This window comes from Echiichthys vipera (assembly GCF_963691815.1).
Source record: "Echiichthys vipera genome assembly, chromosome: 2".
NCBI classification, from domain to species: domain Eukaryota; kingdom Metazoa; phylum Chordata; class Actinopteri; order Perciformes; family Trachinidae; genus Echiichthys; species Echiichthys vipera.
In genome coordinates, this window is record NC_139827.1 from 18148466 (window position 1) to 18163162 (window position 14697).

Sequence of the window (14697 nt, forward strand, 5' to 3'; positions counted from 1 at the left end):
TTCAATGCATCAAGACTTATCTGTTTTTTTGATTCTCCGTTCATGGTGGAGGTATACAACTAAAAAAATATCTTCAAGGCTAAATTCTGAGTAATTAATATCCAAATGAGAACTTTTGGGTGAAATTATTTCTTTAAGATACTCAAATCACTTGTTTGTAAGACTTGATATAAACAAGGCATCAACCATGTCAGTGGGGAGGAGAAAGACCCAGCATTCCTGCAGAGGCTGGGGTGAAATTCACTATTTTAGATGAGTTGTAATCATAGAATCTGCTCTGCTTTTGCCCCTACAACTTACCTGCCTTTAAATACATAATAATTATGTCTATATATTAACACTTCTGAAAGTAGCCCTTTTTGCTGATTTGTATGCAATCCAGATGTGTCCCCACATACCTTTTTGCCACCACAAACCTTTAATAATTTAGGCAATAGCAAGTTTAGAGAAGATATTGATAGCTGCTATTGCTACTGTATGTGTGTGCGTATGTTAAAATTCCTTTTGGACTTATATATATCATGCCTGTATACCCAAAGAATGTATTATAGAGCAAATATCACAAAGAAATATATCAAATAATTAACTTAAAGGTCAAACACACGTCAGCAGTTCTCCTCCACCTCAACACAGGGGCAACAATGATAAACCAGCTACACAAAGCAAGTTAAAACTCATTTGTTATCACACCTTTTAGCTGATTTATTTATTTCTTAAACATGTTAAGCCATCTATTGCCGTGCTGGCAACAAGTTCACACCATAAGGAGTGGTGCATCGCATTGACATCATACGTTTCGTCAAAATAAATGTTTGTCATATTTTCCCCTTACAAAAGAAGAGACCAACCAATTGAAAAGAGCAAACCGTAAGGATGACGAAGACACTGGCATTGTCCTGCAGTGGGAAGGAGGCCACTGGCTGGTAGAAGCACTGATAGTCAAGGAAGACATCCCAACATTTATTACTTCAAACTTTCATTTGACTTCTTCACTGTGGTCTTACCATCCTCTTGTCTCACTGCCACATTCTTCAAATCCAGTGCTTAAAGATGCTTCCAGACTTATTAGCCCAACTGTTAGGTTAACACTTAACCTGACTGAAGGTAGCTATAGTGCCATCTTCATCATCTCAAACTTCTCTGTGCAATTGGCTAAGTTTCACACTGAAAATGACAAGAATAGAAGAAAATAAACCGTACATACAGTCATACAATACAAGTACAAACATTATGAAAAAAACAAATTTGTTTTCTTCTCATTTTATACAAAATGTAAGGGGTGCTTCAGCAACCAGGAGTTTATTTTTCCTCCTCTAAGATATGAGGTTTGATATTAACGCTGGATGTTAACTGTAAGTGTGTTATTGTTTTTACAACAGTTCCATGATACTGGAGGACATTAGAAACATTTGGGACAGGACTGATGCACAACATTAACAAATGCAAACAAGTCAGTGATTCACAAATCAAACAGAAGATATTATAGTTTCATATGAACTTACTTAGAATACCCCCCATGCACTACACAATAGTCTTGAATTTTCATATATTACATATATGCTACATTCTCTTATTTCTTATTTCACTGATATAAAGGCAAACATATCTCGATGCAAAGTGTAAGCTGCTCTGCTTTTCTTCACATTTAAATTAATATTATAGGTTGAAATTGGACAATTTAAACAGTATGACGTAGCTCATAGCAAACATAAATGTAGCTCATAAACTGGATTTTACATAAACTCTTAATTCCTCTGATAGCAAGAATAGCAATTTCAATGTTTGTTTTATATCAACAATCACAATGTATATACATCACCAAAACTAAAGCAAGCTCAATTTTAACATTCTGATCTTCCCAATGTTTCTGTATTGCACACACACACATAAATACACATAAAAATACAGAGCTAATTTTTGGGAGAGGTTACAGTAGTAGATTTTTAAACATCTCTATTTTTATATTTAAAATGCATACCAAAACATCTTAAAAAACAAACAAAAAATGTCAATATGCTTGTTTCATAATGTCCAAATACAGTGTGCAGCCACCCGGTGGTGGTTTCGAATGATGTCCATTAATAAAATGCAACAGTAAAATGTATTAATACTTGTTTCCTGCGACGTCACATCCTTATAGAAGGGTCAAAGGTCAGAGAGCAGTCATGGACTAGACTAGATGGCTGCCCCTACTAGATTTGCTGATGTATTTTTTTTTTAATCACATGTTGATATCCCATTAACTGCAAAGGAAGAGAGAGAGAGAGAGAGAGATAGAAAGAGAGAACGTATATGTGAATGTACAGTATACAAACAGGGTACACAGAGCAATTACAATGTAAAGACATAAACAGACCACTGGGCATTTTTTCAAAGTCGATATTATGACTTTAAGATGTAAAAAAGCAGGAATCATGGGTCTGATTAATAATATCAAAAGGCCCAGGCATAATACCATTGTGCATGCTGGCTCACTGGTATTACTCACTGGTAATAGCTCCTAAATTTGTAGAATCAGGCTATTTCTATGGCTATAGCTATGGCTATTTTATTATAAAATGGCACCTTTGACCACTAATTGTTGGATGTAGTTGTGTATGGTCAGAAGTGTGCTCAGTTGCACCTGTAACCACACCCAACAGTGATGTCACAGTGTACTGACCACACCCTGGAACATGCCCACGACACTGTAGCAAGAAGACAATTTTAACCACTGGAAGTCAGCAAAAATGATGTTCAGCTGCTGTTTAGTTTCTCTTTAATCAAGATTTCTCCTGTTTGTTTCTTAGTGTCTCTTACTGGGAAGGGATGCTGGGCGAGCCAGAGCGGTGGAAGTGGATGTTCTGCCACTTGCCGTCGCGACGGTGCCAAACACGGGTCTCCTCAGACTGCATGGTGCGGGGCATGCCACTGGTATCCATGTACTGGGTCAGTCGAATATAGGCAATGCACGCTGCATTTTCCCCAATAAGGTGCACATGTGGGTTCAAGAGGATGGTGTGCACTGGCTTGTTCCCTTTGGACAGGGCTGTAATGGAGACAAAATGGCTGATTACAGGGATGTAACTTAGTAATGCATTAGAGGAATATAATGGATATCATTCAGCCACTTGAGTTTAGGAAATTCTAATACAGCTTCATGATTATTCAAAAACAATGCAAATAAGAGTAACTAAAAGTCTTCATATGTTTATGTTGGATAGTGGACAAGCACAGGCTCACCAAGTGATTGAGGTTTCTAGGACATATCTAGTTTATCTGAACTATTTTTACCACCACTGAGGACATTCTGCCATTTATAGCAGTCATTATTCATTTTTTTCTGCTCCAAGGTTACGCGCAACCACAGCCATGCCCTTGTAGTGTACCAGCAAACATGAACTGTAAACTGAGAGGACTAAATATTGATATAGAACAAACAATTTAGATGTTGCTTCTTCACTAATTATGCTGCATTCATATGACTGAGGGAAGTTGTTGTAGTGAGGGTCATCGCCATGTTCCAGGAGCACAATATTCCCAGGTTCCTATGATGTTGATATAAACTACATTGTAAGGGATTGGTAAGGACTATCTTTGCATTTAAAAATTAATAAAGGGAGATGGACATTTCAAATGCAGTTTGAATGATAAAACTGATTTCAGCCAATGAGGCAATATCAATCTAAAGAAAAGAAAAAGAAAACTATCTTTCCACCAAATTTGAGGATGTAGAAGTTGGTACATCAGTAGGTTTTAAGCTGTAGATTGGTAATTTTAACAACTGTCCTAGAGAAACATAAATTGCGGAGAACACGAAAAAAATGTAAAGGTTTTTTTAAGGAGATATTAAGATGGGGAATATACTGTAGATATGCTCACATAGTGTGTCAGCTAATCTAGATATTTTGTCAGTTACTGCTGTTGCAGTTCTGCTTGCACATTACATAGTGGAACAAAACCTCACTGAAAAAAATGTGATTCTAGTCCACATGCTCTGCAAGCATACTTCATTCTGTCATTAATTAATGCATGGTGTGTATTTAAGGTTCCAAAGTTGCAATGAAACTGTTTGCCAAGAGATTAAATAGAGCAAACAAGTTATGTCTGCTGAGAATAAAACAGGAAGTTTTTCCCTCGGTGCTTCAGAGCAATACATTGTGGTATTAGATCATTTAGCACTCAGCCAATGTAAGCAAGGATGCTTATAATCAGTTTCTGTTCTTAAAAAAAAAATCTCCAGAGCAGCTGGAAAACTTCGACAAAGATAAAACCTTCCAAAGGCCAAGTTCTCTTTCTCAACATGTAGTTTGTTTGCGAAGCCAGTTGACTACTTCATTGCAAACATTGTAAAATTGCCTCTTAACTGACAATACTGTTGGTTCTCTAATTAGCTATTTCATTTATCTATTTTGTAAAATCTGACACTTCCAGACCACTGTCCTGATGATGATGCAATTTTTTTCTAACTTTTTTTCGTTTGTTTTGTTTTCCCCACAGTCATGAGTAATATGTTACCGTTCTCAAAGTAAAAGCGATGGAAGTCATGTCCTTCCACCAGGTTGCCAAGGGCCTCGGGCTCAAAGGATGTTAGACCAGGATCACAAATCTTCCTGTTAGACCAAAAAAAAGAAGCTAAAGATATGAGAAAAACCAGTATGCCATTTTGTATGTTACTGTGCAAATGCAGAGAGGAAGAAACTTACGCATAGGCTTCAAAATCTCCATTGTTTATAGACTCAATCAACTGCTCAGTGACTTTGATAATTTCCTGTTTGCGAGCTACAACACAAGACAACAAACATCATTAGCTACACAAACTGATGTAAAAATTGCTAGTTGTTACTGTTTCTTCAGGCAAATATCAGTCTGAGTGCAGATAAAGGAAATTCAAATGGGTTCTAGTCTACGAATTTGCAGGATTTCAAAGTTATTAGAAATGGAAGGCACTTATTATCATTTGACAACTTTTATGTTATTTCATATCTGAGTCACAAAACAACTAAAAAAGCCTCCCATGACTAATAATGATATCAGGCAGGAAAATGCAAAATGACACGACTCCTTTCACCCAACAACGCTCAAAATGAATAAAGACAAACCAATGCTCAGATGCAAGTATTTGCTACAAAAGCAGTTTTAACTCAGTAATATTGTCAGTTACCTTTATTGTTATTGGTGCAGGCTGGGGGATATTAAAAAAATTACTTAATTTGTGCAACAAAAACATATAAAAATATATAAATCAGTAGTTCAGCGCCATTGCCTTCACATCCATAAGCTTGAACACTATGTGTGTACATGGGTGTGTATGCGGTCAGCTTCTTACTGGGTAAGTCAGAACAGAGGGCAAAAAGAGGAGTGAGAAGAGCATCTGTGTCTACAAGACATGGATATACAGCAGGAGAGCATCTTCTTCCAATTTAAATACAAAGGAATAAATCAGATGGAAGGAGCAGATATTTAAGGGTCTAAAACAGAGGTTTTATCTCACTGGAGAAGGTATAATCATTATAGGGACAAAAAAATGATCAAACACTCATCTAAGCAGTGGGAATGATTTATACATCAGTAACACAGGATATGAGGCACTTTACATGGAGAGATCACTTTCCTCCAGTTATGACAGGGTAACAGCGGGAGAACAAAACAGGGCATCTCCCCCCACCTTGGAGGGACTTACTCTGAACTGTGGAGGTGGGAGTCTGTCTTGATTCAGACATCTGTGAAGAATGGCTCTTAGAGCTCAAGATACCGCTCACTAAGCTGCCCAGACGAAGGGCTGTCAGCAGTTGCATGGATGGGTGAATGATTGGGTGATATGTGTGTGTTGGATGGGGGATATAACAAAGATAAGGGAATACATGTGCATGAATGAGCAAAAGCAGGATGGGAAGTATGTGAAAAAATGTACATTTTCAACGAAACATAAGGGGAAGAAAAAAAGCAGAAAAGAGAGACATTTAAAAATACTGAAAACATAAAAGGGTATGCAAAAAAGCCCTGAACAAGAAAGCATTTATTTACTCAAAAATAAAATGTGAAGAACTTCAGGATGCGAGGGAGGAAAGGACAGAAAAAGAACAGGGTGGACTTAATTTGCAAGCGGAGTTGACAGACGAAGGGGAGGTTTTGGTTGTAACAGCATTGCAAAACGGAATGAAGAAAAAAATTTAAAGGAGTGAATAGCCTGGGAATGGTGAGGACAGACTGTTGTAACATCACATCGTGGGTAAATGACACAAAAACACCAATTTCCTACCTTTTACATCCTCATCCTCAATGGTGGTGTTTGCACTCTCAATGGACTCCTGAAAGAGAATGACAATCTAGGTATATAGTTTGTCTACGTAAAGCCATAATGACATAGCCCAATTTATGCTTGCAATATCAATAAGTGTTGAAATAAAAGGTTTAAAGTGCTCTTGCAAACTCAGATTTTGATATACAAAGTATTTTGGGGACATTTTTGCCTTTATTTTTTCATTGCAATAAAGCTTCCAGGAAACAGGAGACGAGGGAGGAGGGATGACATACAACCCCGGCTGGGCTTAAATCAGATTACATGGTTAGGGTCTTAAACCCCTTGTCCACCGGGATGCCCGATGGAAATAATGTATCAACAGTTGATTATATAACAATAAAAGATAAGGGCTTTTTACAGTTGGTAAATTGTTACCGAAATTAGAAAAGGCCTAGAGCACCTGAGCAAACAGCTTTGATATCAATATATGCAACCAATATTATTATTGATATTGTTATACCTTATTTCCATCCACAGGGTTGTGGATCACAGTTGTCTGCGGTTCCTAAAGAAAACAATGTCAAATAACTTGTGAGAAGAAATAACCATAGGACTGCAACAGTATGATGGCACGGACACTGTTGAAAGAAATGTGTTGGTGTGTATTTTCAGAATTTGAATCTATCTACCTATCTATCTATCTAACTATATATCTATATCTATATCTGGGAATATATATATACATATGTATATATATATATATATTATATATATATACATCTATCTTTATACTTATCTGTCTATCTATCTAAAAAGAAACCCTTCTTCAACTGCCTGTGCCCACTTGTTTTTCTTCCGTCACGCTTTTATCTCCCTTCCTGCATCACATTGTTGCTCAGTGTCTTCTTTGTGTCTGTTTTTCTCTCATCAGCCCTCTTGGTAATCAGGAATCGATCCTGATGACCTGCTTGGTCCTTCTAATCACTCACCCTGATTACACTAGATTATGACATCAGCAGCCGGCATCTATGTGTGTGTGTGTGTGTGTGTGTGTGTGTGTGTGTGTGTGTGTGTGTGTGTGTGTGTGTGTGTGTGTGTGTGTGTGTGTGTGTGTGTGTGTGTGTGTGTGTGTGTGTTTACGTGATGAAGGCGAGAGATGGGAGGATAGATAAAGAGAGAGAGAGGGAGAGAGAGAGAGAGAGAGAGAGAGAGGGCTGCCATGTGCCTGTGTTCATGCGCTATCATCTTGACAGCAAATGGGGGGACAGCAAGCCTTTGACATCATGCAGAGCAACAGTCATGTGGCCTGACGTACACAGCTAGTCAGCAGACACCATGCGCAAGCTGATGATTGACATCCTCACACTCGAGCCATGCACAGACTCTATACAAGCAGTAAACCCTGCAAAACTGATAGCGCTATAATACATTTCATGATAGGAGCACGTGCATGGTGTAGGTAAAGAGGAAGGAGGGAGGAGGGGTTCTTGCAGAGGAAAATGGGGCAAGGAGAGGAGAGGGGTGGGGGAGTTGAGGTAGAGGATGCCCCTAACTACAGATTTAAAGGAGGTGCAGGAGGAGGAGGTGCAGGAGGAGTTGCGTGTTTATACCAGAGCAGGGGCAGGGCCAGTGTCTTTAGGACTGGTCACTGTATTGGCTTTGTTGTTGACCTGCAGGGGGCAGTGTAGAGGGGACATGACACACATACACATTTTTCAGATGCACGTACACACACAAACACACACACACACACACACACACACACACACACATACACACACACACACACACACACACACACACACACACACACACACACACACACACACACACACACACACACTCTGGCTACAGTCCATTTCCGGAAGAGAGCATCCCAACTTATGTGTCCCAAAGATGTGATGTTACTGACCAGGACCTCTTTATGAAATCTGTTTTTTTTAGTACACTTAGTCAGGGAGGCTGTAGCGAAGGTAGGGAGAAATATTGAAAGTCAGAGGGAAATTGCTTATATCTCTATTTTAATTCTAAATGGCTAAATTTAGGACAATACAAATGAGGCTGTTAGTAACAGTGTAAAGGAGATCAGGAAACAGCAGTACAAATCTATTTTTGACCATCCAACCTGTCTGATAACAGATAAGAAAAATATTTCATGGCAGACCAGTAATAAAATAGGAAACTAAGCCAACAGACCCTCCACCAAGAAGGCATCCAGGCACTAAAAAATATTAGAAAAAAAAAGAGGAAATAAATATGAATTATTAATATAAATTAATTACTTAATTGTAGTAGCAAAACCATTGAAAAAGCCAACATGTTACAACCACCATGCCAACATGCTTTTGTCAAAAGCCCTGACAAAAGGCAAGGGTGGTCAAAACAGGTTGCCACTAAAATATGGGCTTCTTAAAGCAACACCGTGTAGTTTTTCCGCCTGCATAATATATTTCCAAGACCCTTGTGATGGTACATCAGCTTGCAATACGTTGTAGTGTGTATCCGGACAGAGTCTGTATCACTTTCACTGGCACAATGCAACTTTGGATTTTGGGTCGACATCTGTGCCGTTACAGCGTGTGTAGACTGTGTATACTATGTTGATGTCATGGCCGAAAATGAAGCTAAACCGAAGAAAGCAAAGGTTTTTTGGAGGAGACCAATAAAAGAAAAAGGGATAGTGACGGAGTCCGAGGGCGGACAAGGGTCAATATTGGCCTAGCATCCACTGGCATCGCTCGCGTGAGCTAAAGGAGAAAGAGGGATTCACCACCAATAGCGACTTGGCTCTAATGCTGTTGGACTACTATTAAGTACTTTTACGACAGTAGTCAAAGAAAATACTGTTTCCTAACTATAGGGGGAGCCAGAGAGCAAATTCTACATGTTACTTTAATATTTTTTTCCTTGTTATTGCTTATTCTTATATTTTTCTGCATTTTCTGCCACCACCCAACTCATCTTTGATCTGTACAACTGTATACATATAGGAACCAGTGATCTACTTTTCCAGACCCTCCACCAACTTTAAACTTTCTGTTCATATGTACTAAGATATGTACTGTATGTACTGGTCTAACCATCTATTGAAGGAACTATGGGGTCAAGTTAAGAAATAACATACAATTCCCGCTGCTTGGAATGACTGTCCCTGAATGATGATTTTAGTAAGTGCGCAATGCATAATAATTATCCAGAAGGCTCCTCAGACACTAAATGTTCAAACAAACGAATGCAAGTAACAAAGCATTTTCTTCACTGTGCAAAGCAACTCACCTTAACGCCATCTGCCTTCTTGTTGAGCAAACTCTTGGCTGCTGTAGAAGAAAAGAAAGAAGCAACATTTTAGCATGAGAGTTCACAAACTGGGTCCTGAGCCTGAGGCTACAGTAACATGCAGCAAGCATATCAGTCAAATGTGCTTATCTTCAAACTCCAGGTGCAAAATCCAACCTCAAGATCCATAATGCAATGCAACAGATACTCATAATGGCATCTTCATTTATGCAAGGGTGTTCTCCTTCTACATATTAATTCACATGTGATCAGTTGAAGGATGGGTTGTTGATTGGGTGTGTATTTAGCAAGTGATGAAAGTGGTAATCTCCAACAGACCCAAACAGCATTCTTACACACATACACATGCACTTAACCAGAAGCACCCACACATACAATCCCAACACTCTCATTGTATTTCTCATGGTATAAAAACAATCCAAACACCAGATTGCATTTCAAAATGTATGCTGTATCCTTGTCTGAATTCCATTCTGATCTATTATTTTCACTTTTTCAACCTTGAGCTTCATATTAAATTTTTTTTTTGGATACCATACACCTCATCTACATGCACATGTGATTGGCTATAGAGCTCAACAGTGACCGCCCACGATTTTGAACGGCTCCAGAAACGTTTCAGAAAATCTCTGTATTAAGAGTTTTAAGCCAGAGACCAAGCCAATCAAATAAAAGATTAATAAATCTTGACCATAAATCATTGATTCGGTAAAAAAAAAAAAGGCAAAGTTTCAAGACTGCGTACATGACGATCGTAGAGTTCAGTGGTAGCAACTCACTAGCCATTCCCGGGTATCAGCAAGCTTCACCAATCAGAGACGTCGCTGTTACACTTAGGAGTGTGGGTAGTGTAGTACTTCTCCATGACATTGAAAATAAAGCGGTTTTTCTTAAAACAAGATCGATATCATACAGACTTGCTTCTACAGGAGCATAAACCATCATTTCACAATCGTGTAGATTATAGCGTGGTAAATCTACCTTTGATGGTTAAGATATTATAGCTAATTATATAATTCTGATTCAGAATATGAATGGGATTTTCACAGAACCTCACTGTTGAGCTCCATTAGAAGAGTACAGTAAGGCCTTAACATTACTATGATTTAGTTGGGCCCAACCCCGCATATTTCCCTGTCATTCCAAAAAATCTTACCTCATATGGAAACCACAATCCAAACAAAAGAAGGAAAGAAATTTGAAAAAGGAAGAAAATGATGAATAAAAAGAGACACAAATGGACTAATGCATTTTACGGTAGAATGAAGAGAGAAAGCAGGCTACTAAGAGCCTGATAAAATAGAGATAGGTCAAAGGAAATGCATGCAAAAAGGTATGATAGAGCACAAAATTGAGATAATAATAATAGTGAAAGAGCAACAGCTAGAGGGAGGTAAAGAGATATGGCTCTGTTTACCAAGGGCACAAAATTATACCACATTTTCGCTACTTTGGAGTGCCTCTGATCTGTTTTCCTCTAACCGAACCTAACCAAAATACCATCAATATCAATAAAGGCTAAGAAGTATTTTAAGCCTCCTGTTTCGTTAAAATAAATGTTTTTAGTTTATAAGATATGTTTGGTTAAGCAGGTCCTGGACACCAGGCTGAGAGAGACCTACCTGAGAAGTTTCTTGTGACCAGCAAAGTGGTCAATATGGCTCCCTGCAGTAATAGAAAAGAGGGAAAGAAGGAAGTAATGATGATGGAAGGAAGGAAGAGACAGAAAAAGAGGGTTGATTATAAGGTCATAGCAATAAAGAGGAGCACAGCAAAGGGCAACTTGAAGAAAATTAGTCATCATTTCGAAGTTACCCTGTAAAGTCTTGGGTAAGGGAGATCAAGAGAGAGGGAGAGAGAAAGATGGCTGGATGGATTGTTATATATAAATAGAAACATGAAGGATTGCCAGACGTCTCACCTTGAGTTTCCTCCTGGCGTTGAATTTCTTCAGGCACTCCACAGTCTCCTGCCTGTGCATCATAGAAGCTACAGTGGACCGTTGCTGCAGGAAGACGATGAGAGGATTTGAAGATTAAGAGAGGATGGAAACAATGGATGGGAGGAATGTATGCATTTGCATGTGTGGGCAATGAGACTATTTGTGTGTTCGTACAAGTTGGATCTATAAAATGTTATCATTTTCATTGTGCGGGTCTTTATTTCAGTGTCTGAATATCTGTTTATGTGTGTGTTTCTGCATCTCTGTTGTTTGTGTGCCACATACGCAGATCCAGGGATGTTTGAGGGCCTCTGCGGCAGTGATGCGTTTACTGGGGTTGATGGTTAGCATCTTGTTGATTAGATCTTTGGCCTCTGGAGTTACAGTGTCCCACTCTGGGGAAGGGAACTAGTCAAACAACAAGAGAGTGTCAAACACTCATTAAAAATCTAATTGGGACAAAATATAGCATCATAAGATTTTCTTTTTATAGCCAGGCATAGGATGAACAAAAACACAAGTGAACAGGCAGATAAAATTAGTAAGACAACCATCCTCTGAGGAAAAGAGTGCATCAAAAATAAAAAGTATGAGCAAATATGTGTTCTATTCACTTTGTAATTTAAAATAATTTTCACTGACTAGATGCTGAGGAAATTCGTAGGCTAGATATTTGATTCAGGTCATCTGTGGTTTACTTGAGCATCTGTGGTTTACTACAGCTTTGAAGTTCTAATTAAAAAATCAACAAAATGGTTAATATGTGATTACAACTGAATGTATAACTGATTTAAAATTATTATTATTTCAAGCTGAGCATTTACTTTTCTTTTATGCAATGGGGGTATGGGAGAAAACAAATATTCAATCTTTAAGGATCTGTCCAAATTCAAAATACATGGCAAAATCAAAGGTAAGGCTGTGTGTTGACGTTTAAAAATGGTTATGGTTATGTAAAATTAGACTTATTTTAGTGAAGATATATTTTGTAGATTACCTTCTTAATTTAGAATGGGACCTACATATCATGGTGCACATTGCCTGTATATGTAAGATTGGAGTGACATGATGATGAGGTGATGTATCATGTTTGGTTGCTGTTATTTAGTCCTATTGTTGAGATGGACATTAAAAGTGCACCAAGTTACATTGAATAAGCTGCCCCAGTGTTTTTGCTTTACCCATCCTAAAAGTAGTTTTAATTGTACACGTTTATAGTTAGCTGTTAGAGTAACCAGTGTCATTACCCTGACAACAAATCTTAAGTTGTCTGTTAGTCAGAACCATGTCAGTTCTATATTATTACATATTGTATATTTTACGATTGGGCTATGTGAGTTGCCTTTAAATGTATTCAAACAGTTAGTACATGTTAGTTTTAATTTCCTTTTATGGCAGCCCTAGTTTGTACAGTGTGTGTGTGTAAGCCCTTACATCATAGGCCCCAGCCTTGATTTGTTGGTAAAGGCGGTGCTGGTCCTCATCCCAGAAGGGAGGGTAGCCCACCAGCAGGATGTATAAAATCACACCTGGAAGGCACGTAAGTTAAGGATTTTAACAGAAAATAGCAATATTCTGTAGTGCTGTATTCTGAACTTTTTTTTATTATTCACTACTATACACACGAAACAACACAACGCTTCAGTGTTGGTGCAGAACACTCTTCTGCACACACATTACCAGCTCAGAGAAAGCCATAGACTGAGGTTTTAGTTCCAGCTTTAAGAGGATTTGAATGTTATTTACCACAGGCCCACATGTCCACTGGCTTCCCATAAGGGTCTTTCCTCAGAACCTCCGGAGACAAGTAGCCCGGGGTGCCGGCAAAACCTGGAGGAGTAATATGGAGTTGGGGAGATGTTGTGGAATGGTAGGCAGGAGTGAGCAATTAAGTGACTAGGCTGTTTCTCAACTAACTAAATGAGTGATTGACTGATTGGTTGCCTGGTTGATTGACCAACTGATTCAGGTTGAAAAATGGATGGATGAATACTCACCAAACCATGCCTGCTGGTCCCCCTGCACCTCGATAGCCAGCCCAAAGTCAGCCAACTTGACCGCCGCCCCCTTCAGCTTACTGGCCAATAGAAGGTTCTCAGGCTGGGGGGGGCGGAGTCAAACAGGTTAGAGGTGAGAGGTCACACGCTCTGGGAACAAGCCGCCCACAGACACAGATCTAAAATCAGATTAGCCAAACCAAATCCTAATCTAGACTATTAGGGGTCAACGATGCTAGACTGCTCTTAAATCAGTGTCTGGGGCAACTCCCTTTCTGCCACAAAAATGACAGAAAAACATTAATGTGCACGGGACCAAATCTCTATGTGACAAAGGACATTTTCCACGCAGGAGCTGTGGACTTGCTCCCTAAATCTCATGGATTCTGAAAGAGTGGATTCACTGTTAAAATCCATGAGTGGGAACAAAGTGCACACTGCAGGGAGAAGGATACAGGAGGGAGGTGTGGTGTAACAGGAGACGTTGGTGTAAAAACAAGTGACTCAGCCACATGTGGGTAACGACAAACACACACAGCACACTAACACAGTTTAGCACAATCGAAAATATATGCAAGCTCCCAGCATGCACACACACACACACACACACACACACACACACACACTCTTAAAAACACACTTAGAAACACACACATGGACACAGGTGCAGAAAGGTCTTTGCTAACCTAAGGTCAGTTAGACAGTGCGCTCTAATGAATAATACATTTCTTAACATTTCGATACTTGAAACACAGACAGCCTGTGAGCAGTAGTCAGTTTATGGCAGACATATGACTTAATAGGACACTAACTGTCATGACAACTGGATAACATCTACATAATCATTTACATAATGATGAATAAATCCTCCTGATTATGACGCATATGAAAATTTTAAATAACTAGAAAAGGACATCTCCCCTAATAAAGTCAAAAGATTTAAAATCTCATCAACCATTATATGTCATTCTTTACCCAATGTTTCTTACAGTACAGTGATTACATTTGGAAATATTCAAGAAAGCTCTCATGCTATATCTCCTCTTTTCCTTCCACATAAAAACGCTCTTGGGAGCAGCCTATCATTAGAATATTCATGACCTTGGAAAATCTTTCACATCTCAACATAATTTTTACATAATTATGCAAATGGTGAATATTCCTGAGGTTGTGATTGCTCCTATTCCTGCCACCATTGCGATACACTCGGAGTACTACACAATCGCGCACACACACAC

At 38.8% G+C, this 14697-nt stretch overlaps 1 protein-coding gene across 6 annotated transcripts in view; it reads right to left on the reverse strand.

Annotated features, from left to right (window-relative positions):
• Positions 1 to 701: 701 nt before the first annotated feature.
• camk2d2 (calcium/calmodulin-dependent protein kinase (CaM kinase) II delta 2) overlaps positions 702 to 14697 on the reverse strand; it is a gene marked incomplete at its 3' end in the record, with an annotated part of 39160 nt that continues 25164 nt past the window's right edge. The window contains exons 7-22 of one of the 6 annotated variants that reach the window (XM_083929190.1): positions 13460 to 13562; positions 13209 to 13292; positions 12897 to 12991; positions 11748 to 11870; positions 11442 to 11525; positions 11143 to 11185; positions 9500 to 9540; positions 7834 to 7893; positions 6744 to 6788; positions 6242 to 6290; positions 5663 to 5761; positions 5144 to 5164; positions 4686 to 4761; positions 4498 to 4592; positions 2800 to 3028; positions 702 to 2243 (exon numbers count right to left, since the gene is read on the reverse strand). In XM_083929190.1, coding sequence (XP_083785316.1) covers positions 2240 to 2243; positions 2800 to 3028; positions 4498 to 4592; positions 4686 to 4761; positions 5144 to 5164; positions 5663 to 5761; positions 6242 to 6290; positions 6744 to 6788; positions 7834 to 7893; positions 9500 to 9540; positions 11143 to 11185; positions 11442 to 11525; positions 11748 to 11870; positions 12897 to 12991; positions 13209 to 13292; positions 13460 to 13562 — 1251 coding nt within the window. Of the gene's footprint in view, positions 2244 to 2795; positions 3029 to 4497; positions 4593 to 4685; positions 4762 to 5143; positions 5165 to 5662; positions 5762 to 6241; positions 6291 to 6743; positions 6789 to 7833; positions 7894 to 9499; positions 9541 to 11142; positions 11186 to 11441; positions 11526 to 11747; positions 11871 to 12896; positions 12992 to 13208; positions 13293 to 13459; positions 13563 to 14697 lie in introns of those variants that run through there. The other 5 variants (XM_083929186.1, XM_083929185.1, XM_083929189.1 and 2 more) reach the window with 5 other exon arrangements.